Genomic DNA, 21,784 nt, shown 5'->3' on the forward strand with positions numbered 1-21,784 from the left:
TCATCTTTTCCTGAAGCTAAAAATTCCTGGTCTATTTAGACTTTCCACGTACAGAAGCTGCTTCAAGCCCATATGATCATCCTTGTCACCCTTCTCTGTACTTCTTCTAGATCTATGGTATCCTTTGAGGTAGGGGGCACCAGAACTGCACACGGCATTCAAGGTGTGAATGTATCAGGGATTTATGCAGTGGCATAATGGCCTTTTCTGTCCTTCAGCCAATTGCTGATCCATGAGCAGACCTTGCCCCTAATTCCATGATGGCCCAATTTCCTCCACAGCCTTTGGTACAGGACTTTGTCCAAAGCTTTTTGAAAGGCAAAGTACATTATACTAACCAAATGGCCTTTATCGACATGCTTGTTGATACCCGCAAAGGACTCTGGTAGGTCGGTAAGGCATGACCTCCATTTACAAAAGGCAAGCTGACTCTTCCTCACAAGGCCTGTTCACCCAAGTTATAGACCAGTGGTGCTCAGCATCTGGCAGAATGTGGTTTGTGGAGCTTCTCATGGGTCTGCGTTTGTCAGTGAGAGAGAAGTGGTAGCATTTATTGCTGTGGCTTCCAGAGGACCCCATGCTAGATGATGGACCTGATCATCTTCCAAGGTCCCTTCCAGCCTTACAATCTATGAATCTATCTAGCTCTGGCCCATGGGGTTGAGCAACATGGTTGTAGACCACCCTGATTTTTATTATGGGTTCTACCAGATAGCCAGGAGCAGAAGTTAGGCTCTCACTGATCTGTAGTTCCCTAGAGCCCTTCTTGTAATCCCCTTTTTAAAGATTGGTGCTGTGTTAACTACCCTCCACTCCTCCAGTACATAAGCTATTTTTAGGTTACATGCCATTTGTTTTTCCATTTTAAAAATGGTTTTGATTTTTCTCCCTAGACATCAGACACCCAGAGGAACTCTCTCTTTTGAGGAAACCCAGAGATCCAACAAAGAAAAAAAAGAAAAAGCTAGATGATCAGTGTGAAGATGAAGCACTTGAACTGGAGGGACCGTTAATCACTCCAGGATCAGGTGAGTCTAGTTGCATCTTCATTGGTTGTGTGAAGTGGTGGATGGAAACGGGGAGAGGAAAGGTGCTAAGGAAAGGAAAGAAGAGTCAAAAAATGTATATTGGAGCCCCTGTGAAAAGGAAATGTGTACTGGTCACACCTAATCAATTGATTCTGGTGCACTGCAAGTAAACTCTGCTAAAGTCATCCAAGATTATATAATGTTTTGCAGTGACTATGAATGCATTCTCAGGATTGTTTCAGTCATAAAATAATGAAACACAGATAAAAACCATTGAACTTGATCCTTGTAGAACTTGGATCTTGTTACTGATACGCTTTCTCACCATGTTCTGTGGCAAATTAAATAGGGTACCGTTCTTAACTTTGAATTTCCAAGCTTTTTGTCCAATATGATCATTCTAAATCTTTTATACAAATATGTTGCATATTGGCCTGTGTGTGCAGAAATTGTTCTTGTATGAATTATGAAAGACCAAATGGTCAGTGTTCTCTATTCTCAGCAGATTCTACAAAGCTTTGGCAACTTTCTGCTCATCTTAATAGTCTTTATTATTTTTAATATTAAAGTCTGCAGCTAATACAAAAGCCTGATGTTCTTTGTTCTGTCTGATTTTCTAATGGTTAAATAATTGGCAAATCTGGTTTGAACTAAGATTCTGTTAAATATAAACTGCAGTTCCTGAGATGTGCTATTGTACCACATCTCAATAGTGATGTTTGGGAGTTCAGGGTTTGAAAGAGCCATACAGTATCTTTAATAAATGACCTCACCAGTCAGTCAGATGAGACTATTTGACCTAGAATGGCCCTGTAACGAATCTTGATAATATGCACTGAGTATTTGCATGCACACATTCCAAAAGACTTACATATAAGTCAAACAAAGGGTAGAAAATGGGGACAACTGGTTAGTAAAAGACTTCTCTGAGTCGGGTATGTCATTGTTGATTGACTTTAAGCAGATACTAGAGGACAATATGATAATTCTATTACAAGAAGAAACAGAGGCTTTAGACTAGTAAAGAAGTCAGGTAAAAATACACTTTTTAGATGTTTAGATATCCAGGTTTAGCGTTGTTCCAGGCAAAACTGTATGGACCTGGTTTGAAGGAGGTCCTTAAATCCTTGATGCCTTCCGTGTTGGAAGTATGTTCTCATCTTTTAACTAGCACATACATAATCAAGTCCATAAATGTTGAATAACTTAAGAGGCAGCTGCACCTGGCAGGAATATTGACAATGGATCTTTTGGAGTTGGGAGGAAAGAGAGAAAGAATGGGAGTGTCCCCTGGAAACTGTCTGGCAGTCTTCATTGTTATTGCATTGTATTTAAATAATTAGTTATATTTTCAATCATGCCAACTGTGTTCTTGAGCTGAAAAATCACAATATATGATTGGCATTTTGGGAGTTCATCTCAGCAGATTTCTATATAAAATGTTGTCTGTGCATTTATTTTTGACAAATCAATGTGTAATTTATCAGAAAACTTGATTTAAATATTCTAAAGAACCAGCTGTAAATGGCTAATGAAAACTAAAGCTAGGAATTGCATGTGTCCAGTAGCCAGCAGGCAGATAGACCTTAGAAGTATTCCAGTAGACGTCCCAGGAGTGTCAGATTTTCACTGGTTGCATTATGAATTCCTCAGTTAGCGAAGAAGGGCTGGAGAGAAAGCAGTCTTTTTGAACAAGTTAGTTAATACTTATTTCTGGAATGCTTTCCTCCCACACATTTAAACAGCCTGGTTAGTAAGAGCATTCAGTACATATTTCTAAGCTTAACTCAATTTTAATTTTCGTTTAGTATTTCATCTTTAAATGTAGTAATTGGCCTATTTAAAACCAGTGCTTAGGAAGGGTATCTCTTAGGGTAAAGATGCACTTTCTGTAAAATACGTGCAAAACTGTCTTATTAAATGAGGTGTTCATACTTCAGCAAGATATTCTGAACTACATTACTTTTTTTTTACTTTTCTGCCTTTGCTTTAGCGTATGAAACTATCTTTGCAATGACTTCATTTAATACTGATCTACAAAAATTAGATCCTATTTGGTAGAAAATGCATATTTTTAACTTGAATATTCTCCCTTTAGTTAACTGTTGTTTCTTAATCTCCTATATACTGTATTGACGTTATTTCTATGCTACTGCGTTTTAATATAAAATTAATTAACATTGTGGATTCTGTTTATTCCATGGATTTGGGTTTATATATAGATATGTTTTGCATGTTGAAGGACCCTGACTAGTAGTTTGGGTAACTGCCGATTAAAACCAAATTTTAATTGTTATACACAGAGCCGTTACAACAACCTCTTTAAAGAAAGTTGTCTGACACTTTCCAGTTTAAGTTCCTATGGTGGCTTTAAGTTTGCCTGACTTCAACTGCAGAGGCTGAAATGTTCCATGTCATTGTTTGCTTCATGCTGAAATTTTTTTAGAAAGTTGGTGGTAAAATATTTCAGCTGCTTTAGAGAACAAATGTTGGGGGGATATATATCATTTTGCCCACATAAAAAATTCTAGTGACTTTTTGAGTGTAGTTTCACCAGGCTTTAGAGCAGATGTTTAAAATCAGGCTGGGTATGGGTGACCTCTGATTAAGGGATGTGCATACAGAGTTGTGAAAATCAATTAATGTTTGTTAAGAACTTGGTGTAATCGAGCAGAAGGTAGGGTAGGACACTTATCAGAGCAAACTCCTTTGAGAGGTTGCAATGCCTTTTCCAGAGCAAGGTTTAAATAGTGTGCAGTAAGAGATTCATAGATTTAAAGTGAGAAAAGATCGTTTTGACAATTTGGTCTCACTTTATGTATAACATGGGCCATGGGATTTTCCAAAAGGAGTTCCTGCCTTGAGCCCCAGTAGCTTGAAACAACATATTTTTTAGAAAAGCTTTCAGTTTTAATTTAAATTTTTCCGGTGGTACGGAAGCCATCCCAACCTTTAGTAAGTGGTTAATTAACCTTATTTGTGCCTCATTTCTGATCTTTCTCATTTCAGTTTCCAGCCACTGAATCTTATTATACCTCTGTCTGATAGCCAGAGGAGCCCTCTTATCAAATTTGGTTCTCATGTAGGTACTTATCAAATTGCCTCCTGCCCTTCGCATTGATAAGTTGAGTAGATTGAGCTCCTCCAGTCTCTTACTAGAAAAAAGGTTTTGTAGTTAATCATTTGAATAGTATTCCTCTCCAATTTTTCAACATCTTGAGGTGTGGGTGCAAGAGCAGTAGTGTCAGCTATAGAGGTATTATTCAATATCCCTATTTGTACAGCAATGGCTGCATTAAGTTCTGCAACTACATCATCTCACTGGGAGCTCACATTTATTATCCCCTGTGAATCCTCCTCAGATTTTGTCAGTCATAGGTTGCTAGAGCAGAGTCTTAAGACCAATTAAGAATAAATAATGTAGGTTCCCGAAAGATATTTGACTTTATACGTGGCTTCTTGAAAACACATTGATTGCACACTAACAGCCAGGGTGGATAAAAATCAACAATTTAAAAACCATAAATAATTAAAATCACATTTAAAAAAAAAATGTAATTGTATTTTGGGAAGAGGGTTGTTAAAGATGCTTTTTTAAATTAAAAAAAACCTATCTAAAAATAGTTTGAATTTAAGATACGTTAAAGCTCAGATATAATCATGGAATACAGTTTGTAAGTTCTTATTATATACTATTTGAAACTATATATTCATGTAACCTTTTTAGAAAAGTTTTATAAATGGGTCACAGCAGGCCATGGACTATATTAAGGGCCCAATCTCATGGGGGTTCCCAGAGGCTCCTCTATAGATTAGCAAAGATTAAAGAAAGCCACCCTACCCAATGAGACTCAGTGCTCAGTCTAGAAAAGGGGTAGGCAATGGTTTTTGGCTGGAGTGCCAAAAAGCACCACAATGCCTACCTTGGAAGGTGCCAGAGTGCTGGCATGCCAGAAAAACAAAATGAGGGCAGGGGGTACATGGCAGGGTGCCCTACTTATGCCCCTTGTCCCACACCCAAAGACCCTGCATCCCAGCCCAGGCTCTGTGGCTGTCAGCAGCTAGCTCAGCTCTGGGTAGCTGCTGGAGCCCAGGCTGCTCCCAGCAGGGCTTGCAGCATCCCAGCTAACTGCTGGAAGCAGCCCAGGCTCCCGGCTGGCAGCAGCTCCCCAGAGCCAGGGCCAGCTGCAGCCAGGAGGCTCCAAACAGCAGTGCCGGGCTCCAGAGCCCCAGCATCAGCTCCGTACCAGCTCATGTACCTACGCGTCAGACCTGGCGGTGTGGGACGGGCCTGAGGCAGCGCAGTCCCAGTCTCTCCCCCGCTCCTGGCACAGAGCTGGTGACTGGGCTCCGGAGCCTCGCACAGCTGTTTGTAGCCAACCCCGGCTCTGGGCAGCTGCAGCAAGCAGCAGGCAGGCTGCAAACAGCTGCGCTGGGCTCCGCAGCTCTGGCATCTGCTCCGTGCTGGTGGTGACTGCGTGTGTACCTTGGGGCAGGCTGTGCTGCCCTACTGTCTGCCACGAGGTGCCCATGCAGTTGCCACCAGCATGGAGCTGATGCCAGAGCTGTGGAGCCCAGTGCAGCTGTTTGGAGCTTCCCAGCTGGAGCCAGCCCTGGCTCTGGGTAACTGCTGCTAGCTGGGAGCCCAGGCTGCTCCCAGCAGGCAGCTGGGATGCTGCAAGCCCTGCTGGGAGCAGCCCAGGCTCTGTCGCTGGCAGCAGCTACCCAGAGCCAGGGCTGGCCGTGGCATGCTGAGCAAAATGGCCTCGCATGCCATGCTTGGCACGCGTGCCAGGGGTTGCCAATCCCTGGCCTAAAAGATCCCATTACGCATCTCTGTGATGCTTGATTGCAGTTCAAACTGCATTTGTCTCCAGAGAGAACATCCTTGTTAACAGCAGAGTATGGAGATGCGAGATAACAGACCTGATTACCCACCCATCGTCCCTCTTGTCTCCCCCTGCAAGTTTATGTACACAGAGTCAAGCCCTTTCCTCTCTCTAAAAGTGCAAAGTTTCAAGAAGTTAAATGAATAGAGGATTTCAGACAACAAGAATGCACCTTTTGTAGAACACAGTGATTAGATCGAAGCTTCCTGACCAGTGATTTAAATCGTGATTTAAATTGATTTGATTTAAATCAAATCCACCTTCCTAGCAGGTGATTGCCATAAAATCCAAATCTCTCTCTGTCAGGATAGATCTTCTTTATTTACCATGCCCCAAACTGTATGTTAGATCTATAAGTTGTTTTATTATTACTTTATTTTTGTCCAAGTATTGAAAATATTAAATAACATGGACACCCCACTAGTGAAGAATCTGGTATGTGATTTTTTGTATCATTTTAGTTGCATAATCTGTGTTATACAGTAGTGCATTCAAATACCTTATGGGACTTTCAGACTCCTAGAAAAGTAGGGATGGAAGGGCCCCAGGGAGCTCATCTAATCCAACTCTGTGCTCAAGGTGGGATCATCTCTGTCCAAACCATCCTAGACAAGTGTTTGCTTAACCGAGGTGTCACACAAGCCTGACTCCCTGGGCTGGATCCAGGCTGCAGGGCCAGGATCCTCCTGAGATCCACTTCCAGAGGTGGGGCAAACAGTGCTGTGTCAGCTCAGGGAGACATGGAGATTATCATGGCCATGGCCTGCCCCGACACTGCCAAAGCACGTCCCTAGTATGGCTCTGTACCACAGACTTTAGCAGTGAGTCCTGCCCCCAAATATCTGACTCTGCAGGCTATACCCTGCCATAGACCAGTTTTAAAAACTCTGTGAAGAGCCATCTCAGGCAGCTACCAGGCATGATTCTTGCTGCCATAGGTGAAGCAGGGGGATGTGGGCACTACCAGTGGCCTGGCATTGCAAAGCCAGGAAACAGTGTTTTAATGACTGCTGGGTGTGTCTATACGAGACGCTAACTTTGCGGTAGCCTAATAACACTGCATGGCAGCGTGCCAGGCAAAACCCATGCTAATACAGTACTGCACAGTAGTATTAGGCTACTGTGCAGTTACTGTCCAAAAAAAACCCCTGTGCAGCAGCACTACTGTTTGGCAGTGCAAGTTACTGCACGTTGATTTAGTACTTGGGTATCCAAATACTAAACTCATTGTGTAGTAACTATGGCACATTAATGAACGTGTAGATGCACCCACTATTACCTTTATCAGACTGGTATTATGATCGCACTGTAAAATAATCTCAAATTAATCTGATGAGCCTTGCTCATAAACTCATGTTGATTAGTATCAATTAAATTACCCTCCATTAATTCTTTATTGCTGAAGAGTCCTGTATTGGCTGTTGTGTTGTTTTGTCTAGGGTCAAAGTCAGGTTGATAGGTGTAAAATTGTTTAGACCATCTTATGGTCTGAACCTGCCTGATAGGCTCTAATTTACTTCTTGAAAATATGCATTACTGGTGGAGAGAGCTCCTTGAGCAGTTCTTTTAAAGCTTTTGAGATGCAGGTTATCCAGCCTGCCCATTTAAGATGTCTCATGCTCCTTGAACATCTTCCTTCGTAAGCTGCTGAAATGGAATGTATTTTCTCCTCAAAAGATAAGACTAAGACTAGGTCATTAGGGGTTTTTTTGTCTGAAATACAGAAAGAACAGAAATATTTCTTGAACATCTTGGCATTCTCTGCATTACTAGTATAAATTTTTCTGTTTTCTTTTAGTAACAAACTCCAGTTGTCTGGTTCCGTTTGCTTTGGATATACTTAACAGAAAGCTGTACCTTGCTTTCCTTTCCTTTACATGCCATATATTTTTTCCCTTGGATCCTTGTATTCATTGTCTATAATTTGTCATTTATTTTCATTACTGTCAGCCTCAACTTCCTTTTCCTCCCCCCCCATTTCTTACAAACTATTGCTGTTGTGGCTAATTCCTGGTTTGCCTTCAAAGTCAGGCCCTTTTTTTTGCCAGGGTAATCTTTCACAATTGTGAAATTACAAGTTTTGGGGCATCTCGCAAAATATTCTTAAATAGCCCCCAATAATCATTGGCATTTCCTGTTTAAAATGCACAAGACCACCTAGTGAACAATGAGGAAGAGCAAAATATGGCCTGCGCCCATTTTGTACTTTGAGTGAGGCCAGGCTGCTCTGGAAAAAATACTATATAATCATTTGATTAGCCCATAATTAAAGACTTAGCCAACTGCGGTTGCATGAGGGGGCTAAATTAAAGTAACTAAGGCAATCTGAATTCTTGCATTTTCCAAAATTTTGCTTGCTTGACTCTCAACAGTAATGCTGTAACTTGTGTGTGTATGAATGTAATTTTATGCAAATCCCTCAAGAGCGTGTCTTGTCCTCACCCCGCAGTCTTTGAGGCAGAGGAGAACTGCAGCGTTGCCCCAGGCGTGATGGGACGGCAGAGCTCTTCCACAGTTGCAGATACTGCACCAAGGCAACTGTTGGCTCTCACCATGCACAGTTCCTGCAAGGGGATGCCAGCAATATTTCCATGTACTTTAGGAATATTTCTTCCCATCCTTTTTTCCCTGGGGCTGTGAGAATACAGAAATCCTCAAGGAATTACAGTGTTATAAATGCCCTTGTGCCAGGTCCTCTGCTGTCACCCGCATTCTTCTCCCTGTACAGCACAAAAGTACCAGCTTCACTGGTGGGGCTGGAGAGGCAGGAACCAGAAACTTGGCCAGGTAGGCAGCAATCCCAGGACTAACTTTGTTACATATGGAAACAAATGTGTGATCTGTTTTAACAGGTGGGTTTTGAATGCACATTGATCCAAATAAGGTTCAAATCCTAATGCAGAGGCATTTTGTCATTTTATGGTTTGCACATGCAGGGTAAATCCCTTTAGGTGGAGTGTTTCTCAACTAGAGAGGGCCAGTCCATTCTCAGCATCTGATCGAGTGAGCTGCTGCTTAAGCATCTCTGATTTAGTTAGTCTATAAGGTGCGAATCCAGCCCGCCTTCTCTCAGCAAGCCAGCAGCTTAAAACAGAAAAACTGCCTTGTATACCCTAAGATTTTGGCATGTTAAAAAGACATTAAGGGAACAAAAAGTTGTGAAGAACGGGGCACAGAATGGAGAGCGTTATCTCCAGAGGACAAGAGGGCTGGTTGCTCAAGACACTTAAGAGTGGGGTTTTCTAAAATAAACGGCATTGGGCAGATTTCACTGAAGTCCGTAGCATTGCAGCATCCTTTTCTGTAGGGCGTGTTTCCTTGAGAGTTCCCTGCAGCAGTCTAGGAGGTCTTCATCCTCGGCCTTTATTTACAAGGAGAGAGAGAGGAAGCGAGCAAGGTAGAGATGGGTTTTTCATCACTCAAAAGCAGTAATCTATTCCATTGCCAGTTGTGCAGGCAGGAAAAGATCACAGCTTCCTCTGACCTGGCAGCATTGTCTCCCCAGCACTGCCAGTAGTAGTTTAAAGGGATGTGGGACAGTTCAGACAGATCCAGCTGAATACCAGGAGTAGATTGGTTGAAGTTGAAGTTGTTGGCACCAGCTTTACACAGTTATGCTTCTGACCACACCTGCACTTTAAATCTGGTTAAATTTTGAGTGCTTAGAGCATCAGTGTGTCCCTATAAAAGTGACTGTTTTTTAGGCTGCCATTCCACAACGGAGCAACTTTTAAAAGGTGGCATGAAAAGTGGTGAGTAGTTTTAAGCTAGCGGTTCTCAACCTTTTTAGACTCATGGGCCCCTTTGGAAAATTCTCGCTCTTTGCTTTCACTCATTTTTTGACTACGGGGAAAAATAATTCCTCTGTTGCTAAGTATTCGGCCCACAACAGGTCAGAATGTTTTTGATGCTGTTGATGCCTCTTTGAAATCTCTGGATTTATCCTGTGAAGCATGTGGAGGTGTTTGCATACCTAACGTGCTAGTATTGTGTGGCACCCTATAACACCTTGATTGAGAATCACTATGTTTCATAGATTTCATAGACATTAGTGCTGAAAGGGACCTTGGAAGATCATCGAATCCAGCCCCCCGTCCAAAGGGCAGGAAGTCAGCTGGGGTCATAGGATCCCAGCAAGATAAGCATCCAATTTGCTCTTGAAGGTGTTCAATGTAGGTGCTTGAACCACCTCCGCTGGCAGGCTGTTCCAGACCTTGGGGGCTTGGACAGTAAAGAAATTCTTCCTTACGTCCAGCCTGAAGCGGTCTCGCAGGAGTTTATGACCGTTCAACCTCGTCATCCCTTGGGGCGCTCTGGTGAACAAACGTTCCCCCAGATCCTGGTGGTCACCCCTGATAAACTTATAGGTGGCCATCAGATCACCCCTGAGCCTGCGCTTTTCCAGGCTGAAGACCCCCACGGCTCTCAGCCTGTCGCCGTAAGGTTTGCTTTCCTGACCTCTGATCATGCGCGTGGCTCTCCTCTGGACTCTCTCAAGCTTCTCCACATCCTTTTTGAATTGTGGAGCCCAAAACTGGACACAATACTCCAGCTGTCACCTCACCAAGGCCGAGTACAGGGGGAGAATGACATCCTGGGATTTGCTCGAGAAGCATCTATGGATGCACGCCGGCATTTTGGTCGCTTTACTAGCCGCAGCATCGCATTGCAGGCTCGTGTTCATCTTGTGGTCAATGATGACCCCCAAGTCTCTTTCTTCCATAGTGCTAGCCAGCGTAGCACTGCCGAGCCTATAAGGATGCTGCAGGTTTTTCTTTCCCAGGTGGAGAACCCTGTATTTTTCAGTGTTAAACACCATCAGGTTCTCGTCCGCCCATTTGCTGAGCCTGTCCAGGTCAGCCTGGATCACCCGTCTGTCTTTTGGCGTGGATGCTTTGCCCCAAAGTTTGGTGTCATTGGCGAACTTGGCCAGTCCGCTTCTGACTCCAATGTCCACATCATTAATGAAGATGTTGAACAATATGGGTCCAAGGACAGAGCCTTGGGGGGGCCCCACTGGTCATGGGGCACCACGACGATTGACTTCCATCAGTTACTACCCTCTGGGTCCGACCATGGAGCCAGTGTTAAGCCATAAGTAGGTAGACATTTACAATCCGGGGCTCACTCATTCAAGAAATGATTGAGTTCTGTCACTGTAGAAACACAAACCAGCATATGGTTTTATTTGTGTTAATGTAGTGTCAGACTCATTGGCAAATTGATTTCCATATGCAATGTAGCTATTCAGGGTAGGGGCACAGTGGTGGGCCTCCGCTGAATATCTGGATTTTACACTGATCATTAGGGCTAGTACTTCGGTGGATGAATGGTGGCAGTCCCCTTCCCAGCTGTTTCAGCTGATGTACAGCTGTCTCAGGGAACAGCTGCACTTCCGTCCTCTCGTGTTTCAAATCAGCTTGATCTTTGTAAGCAGATGAGCTTTATTTTACAGCATTTGAACTTGATGTAGGAGCCAGGTAGATAGCTTAACAGAAATAATTGTCCTCCAAAGATGGACCTTTATACTGATGAATTCAAGAAATACTGAAATAATGACAGTTGTGTTTGGAGCGAATGAAATGGCTATTTTATGAATTCTGGACCAACTGCTTTGGGACTGAGGAAAGCAGCTTGTATTAATCATGAACTAATGGGCCATCCAAATGAACGCTGTTCTCACAGTCAGCTAATCTCTCTTATAACTTTCCCTGCATTTCCCAACTTCTCTTTTTTTTCCTCCTGTCCCACCTTACAACAGAAAACTCCTTTCCTTAACACAACTCAGATAGTAACTTCTGTACCCTGACAGTTGTTCTTTGATGAGTAATAATGCTTTAAAAAAAGCAATCTTGGGGCCACCTAACTTGTGCTGTCAGACACTACTATTTTGTCACTCTTTAAATTGGAGAGAGATTTTCTCGAATGAACCCACTGTGTGGCATTAAGTGTAACTGCAGCATAAATCATATTCCAAAGTGGTGATATCACTTGGCCTATGTGCTTTGGTGAAGGCCAGGAAACCAACTTACTGGCACTCTTAATTCCCCAGAATGGCAGTAAAGAGAAGTTATTTTTATCAGATATCAGTATGCCAGAACATGCAGTGAGAGCGCCCCTTCCATGTGCTTCTGAAAGTTTTGTGAATCTTAAATGCAAGAGCTGAAATAGAAACGGTGCTTCCTCAGCACCTCTCACTTCTCATTGGAACGGAGCTGGAAAGCCAGGTTGCTACATAGCAGGTTTAAAGCTGAACTTAAACCTACCAGACACCACAGGCATTTATGCATATACATTTTTGTGCTGGGACGTGCCGGAGTTCTGGTACGTTGGAGCAGACTCGATTAATCGAATCTGTCCCGTACACGAGCTGATGTGCGCTGCGCTGCATCGCTTGCCGTTGTATAAGAAGCTGAATGCGCATCAGCCTGGAGAAAATGGCGGTGGTGCACTTCTGAACTAAAACGCTGCCGTTTTCTGCGCACTGACGCACGTTTCCCTGCTTATACAACTGTAAGCAATGCAGCTCCAGGCGCTTTTCAAAGCACCCAGCGCTGGGGCACTTGTATATGTAAAAATGCCCTACGTGTTTTAAAGTAATATGCTTTTTTTCAGTATTGATTGTCTTGTACAACGGAAATAATCAAATAACCCCACTTAATATGCATTGACTATGACTTGCGTATTTTGTAAAGTTTTTTTTCCCCACTCACTTTTTAAAGAGGCAGTCAATGTAGAGGCCAAGAACAGTGGAAAACTGCATATTTCTTCCTTTTCAGCAACAGCTGAAATGATCTGAACACACTCAGGTACCTTGGAAATTACTAAATAGGAACTGCCTGGCTTCTGGGTAGCCAGACTCTCGTCAACATTAAGTGCAGTAAGGAAGCAAGGCAGCTTGCATTTGGCATTGAGAAACTTTGACTCGTTATTATCTCCACAGTTAAATAAAAGCTGTTTGTAGTTCCAAGAAGGAGTTCAGACGTGCCAAAGGTTTGGCGTGCAATTGAAGCCATTTTATGAAAAGAAGTACTTTGTGAACCAAATTCACAATTTCTCAGTTTTGTTTTGTTTTTTAAGACAAAAAATTTCACCTTTGTTCCAATGTGCAGTAAAATTCACACAATGGAAAGAGTTCCAACTGCTGGGGAGAGCTAGCAAAGACGGAGCTTTAATAGGCCTTCATCATTTGTTCCACAAAGATGAACTGTGCAGAACAACCCATACAACACGCCCAGAAAAAGCATTTGAAAGGAATATTGAAAACTTTGCTCAAGTAGAACCTGTGAGTTTGAGATGTTTACCAGACTCAGTGGAATAATTACAGGCTAATTTAAGGGCTGGTCTGAAGACTGAGCAACAAGACACCATGCTGGGGGAAAAAATGGTACATTTCTTAATGTTCGGTAAATAGGCAGAAAAATCTGCTTTTACTGTCTGATGTTACACGGAGGAGGCAGTCAAAATCGCCTCCGTTAGAACATGGTTTAAACAGCCTAACTTTCATCTCAAATGGGAATATGACATGATTAAGCTTTCCAAGTTATTGCATTTCTGCATGTTTTTTCACCTTCTGTCCTTTCTATTTCTGACTTTTCTCATTGTCTTTCTCTTACCTTCTCACTTCTCTGTAGGCACTGATGTTCTTTACATCGGCCCTGTGAAAGGTGAGCGCCATCTCTTTAGGACTTTTGTGCCCTGTCTTCTGTGATTTTCTTGGTGTCTCCTTACCTGGTTTTCCTGTTCTTCTGAACTTGGACTTTTAGAGTTCTGAAGCATCAGATTAGTTCTTACAGTGTTGTCTCCAGTAGAAAGCAAGTGTCCAACCTGAAGAAACACAGGAAGGTATATTCCACACCCAAAAGCATGGGTGTCTGAAGACTTTCGCATGGCTTAATCTTCCATGAATTTTCCATTTGTCTTGTTTTTCAAGGACAGATAAGTCAAATCAGCTTTTCACAGAAAAACAAGCATCACAATGTCCTATTTAGAAAAAAAATCGCATGACTGTCTTTTTTTAAATCTACTTACTATATTGGCTTTCTTTTAAGCATGCAGAATTAGGGTGTAAACTAACTTCACTTCTTCATTCCTCTTACTGCTAGGAAACATATATTCAAGCCCTGGACTTTATAGTAAAACTATGACGCCAACGTATGATTCTCACGATGGAAGTCCTCTGTCTCCAACTTCAGCTTGGTTTGGAGATAGTGCTTTATCAGAAGGAAATCCTGGCATACTTGCTGTTAGCCAGCCAATCACTTCCCCAGAAATCTTAGCAAAAATGTACAAGCCACAAGCGCTTCTTGATAAAGCTAAGATCAACCAAGGGTGAGTTCAAGTCGTATAATAAACGCTTAAATGGCATTTTTAAACCCATTACAAAGATTCAGCCAGAACCTATATGTTTTCATTGATGACTTCCAGGTGGCTGGACTCATCAAGATCTCTCATGGAGCAAGAAGTGAAAGAAAACGAGGCCTTACTGCTTCGGTTCAAATACTACAGCTTTTTTGACTTGAATCCAAAGGTACAGAGGTATTTTTAACATGCACATAAGGCCAAACTTTAAAAACGAGTGCCTGCATTTGTAGAGAGAAATACTCAAGTATCCAGGCTTTGAAGAAGTAATGCTGTACATGTCAAATGAATAGTATAGTGCAGGGGTCAGCAACCCCCAGCATGCGTGCCAAGCATAGCACACGAGGCCATTTTGCTCGGCAAGCCACAGCCAGCCCCGGCTATAGATAGTTGCTGCCAGCGACAGAGCCTGGGTTGCTCCCAACAGCGCTTGCAGCATCCCAGCTGCCTGCTGGCAGCAGCCCGGGCTCCCAGCTGGCAGCAGCTACCCAGAGCCATGGCCGGCTGCAGCTGGGAGGCTGCAAACAGCTGCGCCGAGCTCCACAGCTCCAGCATCAGCTCTACGGTCACCATGCACACACCTTGGGGTGGGCTGCGCTGCCCTACTGTCTGCCCTGAGGTGCACACGCAGTGTCTGCCAGCATGGAGCTGATGCCAGAGCTGTGGAGCCCGGCACATCTGTTTGCAGCCTGCCAGCTGCAGGCCCGTGCTGGGTCCAAACAGCTGTGCAAGGCTCCAGAGCCCAGTCACCAGCTCTGTGCCAGGAGCTGGGGAGAGACCGGGGTTGCACTTCCTCAGGCCTCTCCCCCACTGCCCACTCTGAGGTGCGCACACGTGTGCTGGTACAGAGCTGATGCTGGGGCTCTGGAGCCTGGCGGAGCTGTTTGGAGCCTCCCAGCTGCAGCTGGCCCTGGCCCTGGCCCTGGCTCTGGCTCTGGCTCTGGGGAGCTGCTGCCAGCGAGGACCCCGGGCTGCTGCCAGCAGTTAGCTGGGACACTGCAGGCCCTGCTGGGAGCAGCCTGGGCTCCAGCAGCTACCCAGAGCTGGCGTAGCTGCTGACAGCCACAGAGCCCAGGCTGGGGGCAGGGGCTTTGGGGGGCGAGGGGCATCAGGGCTGAGTGGCAGGGGCTATGGTTGGGGGGGGAAGGGGCAGAAGGGCTAGGGGGCAGGGGCTTTGGGTTGCGGAGCAAGGGGCAGCAGGGCTGGGGGGCAGGGGCTTTGGGTGGGGCACAAAGGGCACAAGCAGGGCGTCCTGCTATGTGCCTCCTGTCCTCATTTTGTCTTTTTTGGCATGCCGGCACTCTGGCACCTTCCAAGGTCGGCATTGTGTGGTTTTTTAGCACTCTAGCCAAAAAACATTGTCTACCCCTGATATAGTGCATCCCTTTACATATGAGCCTTCTGTTAAACAAGCGGACTATAATTGTTGCCAGAGCTGCTGTAAAGAAATCCTAGTCATTTCAGTGACAAAGCCTTTTAAATTTGTGGTTGTAAAATATGAGTAATTTCTCATTTATGCTCTTTTGAAATTATGTGTACTTGATGTATACAGGGCCATGGGCCTTGCCTTTGAAGGGGGTTTTATAAATGTGTTGTGTTTATTTGTATTATATTGTAGTATGATGCAATCAGAATCAACCAGCTTTATGAGCAATCTAAATGGGCTATTCTTTTAGAAGAAATCGAATGTACGGAAGAAGAAATGATGATGTTCGCAGCCTTGCAGGTAAGAGATGGACTGCAAGCTGACTTCAATTGAATGAAATCCATTGCTTTTTCTAGAAAGATAAAAATTAAATGGACTGTAACTAGTGTCCTCTCTGCTGGGGAGCTAGAACGATTTGTTCTAGTATAACTTGGCTTGTTTCCTATTCTCTAGTGTTTACTTAAACTTTTAGGTAATTTAAATATTTGCTGCTTATTTCTTCTCATGAAAAGGAATTTGGATTGTTTTCTCTGAAGACATTTATATCTATCTTGACTTTTATTTTTTCCTTTAAATAATACAAATAAGTACATTAGGTTACTGAACTGCGTGTTTCTGGCACTTTGCCCCTGGACAGCTGGTGGCAAACTATGGTCTTCCCAGAAGTATTTCTTTATCTGTGTGCAATATGATGTGTATATTCTGCATTCAAAATACACCTGAAAATGCTTCTGCTATTGACTTTAAGATGGATCGCATACCATTTCTAAGTGTGGTCTCAAGTTTGTCTGGCAGTCCTCCCGCTGCTGCTAGGAGGCTGCAGAAGTATCTCCTGCCAAACCAGCACTGTATAGACTCCAGCTAGAGCTGGTCATTTTCCTAGGAAGGATAAAGAAAGTAAGACTGCCAAGGTTCCATCTAGACTATTTTTCCTTAAAAAGTAACCCAAGGTGGACTGTGTGTGACTTCCACTCTAAAATTAATTGCATCAAATGGATAGAATGCTTCTCAAATAGAGAAATAAAAATGGTGTCTGCTGTGTGGATGCTAACGCTTAATCAAAAGTTTTCTGGTTTCAAGTGTACCTTATGACTATCAGCAGTTCTCCATTACAAGGTTCATAATTATGGTAGGGTTTTATATTGGTGGTGTGGGGTTGACAGTAGCAAGATTACTAGTGGACTTACTGGAATCTCTGGCTCTTTTTCTTTCTCAGGTGATAGGCTCGGTGCAAGTAGAAATAGAGGTTGTAAAATGAAGCGTGTCAGCTGTGCTGTGCTGGATGTGTCTCAGCACAGCTGATCTGCTTCACTGGGGAAACGCACATCACCTCTTGTACCTCCTGGGGATGCTGCAGAGCAGCAGGCAACATGTTCTGCCCAGGCTTGACCAGCCTGGTCCTGCACACCTTGGGAATGCCCACACAGGACCAGGCCCCTCAAGCCCAAGGTTTCCCTGCTTACCAAGAGTATCTCCAGGGTCTCTGGGTTGTGCTTTGGTAAGTGGGAAAACTCCACTGAGATGCAGCCCAGAAATGTGGGGGGTGCATCTGGTAAGCGGGAAAGCTAGGCAGGTGTTCCTTGGGCTTGAGGGGCCCAATCTTGCCCAGGAATTCCTGGGGTGTGGAGGATCAGTCTCCCCATGCTCTCCCACCATAAAGTAAGCAGGTGTCTGCCGCTAAGTAGCGGCACGAATTCATACCACTGTCATTGCAGGCCCTGTTTGTGGTGCAACAATGGCCATGTTTATGGCGGCACAAAGGAAATGAAAGTTGAAATTTGTTTCCAGCAAGTTTTTGTTTGTTTGTTTGTTTGTTTTCAGTTCAGCAAAAGAGAGAGTAGTTGATGCTAGAAATGCCATTCAGGCTATGGTAGAAAAGCTTCAGTAGACAGGGTTTGTAGTTTTTTTGTTAAGGCGGTCAGATTGTGGGCTCATCTGTTCTCCTTCAGAAGCATGTGCCATAGCAGATCTCAGGTCAGAAAGCTCTGTCCCCTGTTCTTCTGCACGTTGTCCTGTGATCTGGGTTATCCCAGAGGAGCACAGCCATGCTGGTTCATAGGTGGAAACGGGGCCTGTAGTGTAGGTGGGACTTGATTCATCAGCTGCTTTGTAGGCTTGTTTTTGGTGATCTAGATTGTTGCAGAATCTGCACACTTTCCATGGTTTCATCTTAGGGAACATGGATACTCTTCTAAACATACACAACACTACTTTTATTGTTAGCAATACAAGGAGGAAAGGCTGGATAACAGCAATTGCAAATAACTATTTTGAAATGGCAAGACCAGCTATTCCTGTTTTGAACCCTGTATAATCTTCTGTTGCATTTTTCTGGCATGTATTAAACAGTGCGGCTAGAACAACATTTCTCTCTCAAATATGTGATTTAAGTTAATAGTTTGGGGTATTCTGTTAAGTCTCCTTCCTGCAAAACCCAATGATATTGAGAGTTTACAAGAGCTGAGATGTGCTGAGGGTTAGTTAGTTAGCCGTGTCAGTCTCAAATCAGGTGGAAGGCAGGTTAGATTTGTACCTTAGACCAGTGGGGCAGCCTTTTTGGCACAAGTGCCATAAGTTAAGCCCCACGCCCTCCCCAAGAGCCGCTCAGATCCCCTTCTGCTGCCTGATCTTCCACTTTGCTTTCTGCTTCCTGCCTGATTTGCTACTTGGTTTTCTGCTTTGCCACTGTGTTGCATGCCCCCTCCCCAATCTGTCATATCATAGACACAGAGATGCCACTTGTAGCATGTTGGCCACCTGTGTTATAGGCTAATTCAGAGAGGCAGCCAGGTCATCCATCCCTATTACAGAGTGTATCCTACAGTGTCTCTGGGGAAGACCTCCCAGAAATCATAAGACAAAGCGGCACGAGCAACTCTGAAAGAAGTGGTTTCTGAGATGTTTGGTCACATGCTGAGCTGGAAGGGATAAGAATCAGCTGAATTGGTTTCACCAACGCTGTTGAAGGGTTCCTTCCTTATAGGAAGATAAGTTTTATATGGTCACATAAAGACAGTTTCACGCTATCTTATGCCCCTAACAAGCATGAGGTCCTCAGCAGTTCTTTGTTCACCGAACATTGTAAAGCTAAATATGTCATTAATTTGGTAGGCTAAAAACAGACATTGCATTTCTCCGTGGACAAAGCCTTCTGTTCTGGGAACCTACAGAACCACAAGCCCATTGTCCTGCTTCAAGTGTCTGTGAAGTACCAAAAACACCCTCTCCAGGACAATGGGGAGAAATGGGGTAATTTGAGCTAATTGCCATTCAAACTGTGTGTGTAAATAGCTGTCCTGCACTTGTTTTAATGCAAGTTAGAGTCTGGGACAGTCGGACCCAATATAAATCTTGCATCTGTTATAAACTCAGTAGGAAAGGATGGGTTTATGACTAAGGCACTGGAATAGGACTCAAATCTGGTTTCTATTCTGGCTTCAGTCATATTATATAGTCACTGTGTGTGTCTTCTTGGACAAGGAACTTGGGGTGTGTCTGCCCTGTCCAGTGCAATGCTGTGAAGAGATGAGCTACTTCACTAGAAGCAGCATAGTCATATTTGTGCAGCAGTCCACTGGGCTAATTTACACTGATAAGAAGCAGAGCTAATTAGCCCCAGAGAAGCACTGTGCTGGCATGGGTAAATTGTTTCTGGTGCTCATCTGGCTTGGATGTCTCTACATGGTGCAGCATTGTGTAACCTTACATTGGGGTGTTCAGAAGTGCTCAGCTTCGAGCTTATTCTGTTGCCTTTGAAGTTGACGATCAAACCCCCAATTGACTTCCATTACCTTAGCTAGGCTCATGGTAAATAATTCTGAAATCCCCTCTTATATCACTATGCTTGAGATCTCCAAACATAAAATTTACTGTACAGCTGGAGATGGAAGTTGTTACTGGTATCAGTTGAAGCGGAAGACTGTTCAGTACAGCTGCTAGACCTTTATGTGATCAGTCAGGGTACAGGGCACTAACACACGTTATCTTGTGGTTACTAACATTTGGAATGGCACAACACCCAAGTGAATGGATCACCAGGCGTTTCTCTGACTGCTGTTGCTGTGGTCATTCACAAGTATGATTTTCCCATACATGCTATAATACTATGGGTTTTGTTTGCTTTGAGCATAAAAGTGTTTAAGTGCAATGACTGTGAATATGCAATTCCTATTGGGTCATAGAAGTGGCGTTCTTTTCTATTGTTTTTAAATTCTGTATTTTTAAAGGCAATTCAAGCTTTGTAACGTCTCTTTCAGTATCACATCAACAAGCTGTCAATCATGTCTTCAGAAAATCACTTGAACAACAGTGACAAAGAAGTGGATGAAGTAGACGCTGCCCTTTCTGACTTGGAAATTACTTTGGAAGGTGGTAAAACATCCACTATTCTGGTAAGTGTTGATGGCTGCTTAAAGCTGGCTAAATGCTAACAATAATGGGCAACCTGGTGTGTCCAGCTACTCTAGGTTTGCTGGTGAAGCAACATCTCTCCTGTGGTCCTAACTTATGCTTCTCCTCTCTCTGTTAAAAAAGCCTAATTTTTTCATTTCCCTTGTGTCAAAGTCTTTCCATGTATCTAAGAATGTTTGTTGCCTTTTTTTTTCTGAATCCTTTCTATTCATGTTATTTGCTTTTTGAGGGAGGGGATGAACTAGAACTGAACATAATATTGCACAGTAACGTGAGAAATGTTAGCAGTTTATAAAGTGGTATTTGGCATTATGTCCTAACCCTTAGATAATGCAACATAACACTCGTTGATCAACCCAGCAAGTTGAATAAGTAGGACTTTGTTGATCTGCTCACAGTTAAACTCTTTCTTTCCTGACTCTTTACTCCTCTGCAGAAATAACAATAAATGATTACCGTAATTTATTTTAGATGTAGCAACAAACTCTGAGCCTTGTATATTATTGGACACTAATCCATTAAGAACTGCAGTCTGTCTGTGTGGCTTCAAGGAAATGACACTGTCCTCTTTAAGCCTTAGTTAACCCAAGTTGAAAATTGGATGAAAACAGATCTCAGTAGAAGGCCTCCTGTATCAACTGAGCCATGTTACTGGCAAAATATATTTCTTAAAATACCTACAGAGTCCAGGAAAACTCCAGTTAACTTAAATTATCTTTCGTCTACTTGCTGTTAAAATACTCAGTTCTTCATATTTAGCTTTTCTTTCATGATTCCTTCTTTTACGGACAAAGGTTTAGATTGATATTCACAACTCATTCTCAAAAGTAACTTCTTAACAGATAATTGTGACAGTATAATTGGCATTATATCACATCTTGTCCTTAACCCGAAATGCATTTAACCATTTTTTTTTCCTACATACGTATCATGTGCTTTAAAAACACCTGCGGGTTTCATACGTTAAAGCTTCCAAAGCCCAGAAGCATTGAAGTGCTTGTGTCTCTTCTATAGAGTAAAACAGTGAAAGAAGGGCCGGATTCAGACCCGGTTATATCCATCTTCGTTCAGAAGAGCAACTTGGGTTAGGCAAATTTCATATGCGTATACAAGCTCTGAAACGAGCTGTCTATATTCTAAGCATAAAATACCCTAAAACCTTTCTGTGTTAAGTTTTATTAAATATGCTTTTAAATTGGTAACAGTGAATTTTGAGATCAGCATACCTCTTTAACTAGGGTATTGTTATTAATATGAATTTTAGAAGTAGGAAAAATATTTTCTAGGTGTTACATAAATAGTAGCTTTCTGTATATGAATATATGTGTGTGTGTGTAATATGTATATGTAGATATATAAAAAAGGGGGGCGGGGTAGGGACTGCTTTGGATTTGTCTGAAACATTGGTGCCAGGTTAGAAATTACAAAATGGTTGCATTGAATCAGGTTGCCCATTTCAGTAACTGTGTCAATACAATCCATATCTTAGTAAATGAATGTGCATACTGGGCAGTTATAAAATAGTTTGTCCATAATAAACAGCAAAGGCCACAGTACTGTTTCACCTGTGCATCTCAAGAAATCCAGAAAGCCTGTACAGAAATGACTCTTAACATTTAGTATATTTAATAGTCAGGATCCTGCTGTTTATAGTGGATATATATTTTTTT

At 43.0% G+C, this 21,784-nt stretch overlaps 1 protein-coding gene across 5 annotated transcripts in view; it reads left to right on the forward strand.

Annotated features, from left to right (window-relative positions):
- Window positions 1-21,784, forward strand: part of FERMT2 (FERM domain containing kindlin 2) — a 93,415-nt gene that overhangs the window by 57,191 nt on the left and 14,440 nt on the right. For 3 of the 5 annotated variants that reach the window (XM_090034388.1, XM_090034389.1, XM_090034392.1), the window contains exons 3-8: window positions 894-1,028; window positions 13,552-13,584; window positions 14,023-14,248; window positions 14,345-14,447; window positions 15,897-16,004; window positions 19,961-20,095. In XM_090034388.1, the coding sequence (XP_089890514.1) occupies window positions 894-1,028; window positions 13,552-13,584; window positions 14,023-14,248; window positions 14,345-14,447; window positions 15,897-16,004; window positions 19,961-20,095 (740 nt within the window). The remainder of the gene's footprint in view (window positions 1-893; window positions 1,029-13,551; window positions 13,585-14,022; window positions 14,249-14,344; window positions 14,448-15,896; window positions 16,005-19,960; window positions 20,096-21,784) is intronic. The other 2 variants (XM_090034390.1, XM_090034391.1) reach the window with 1 other exon arrangement.

Source organism: Crocodylus siamensis, chromosome 2 (genome assembly GCF_052110815.1).
Source record: "Crocodylus siamensis isolate JL-2025a chromosome 2, ASM5211081v1, whole genome shotgun sequence".
In the NCBI taxonomy this organism is placed as follows: domain Eukaryota; kingdom Metazoa; phylum Chordata; order Crocodylia; family Crocodylidae; genus Crocodylus; species Crocodylus siamensis.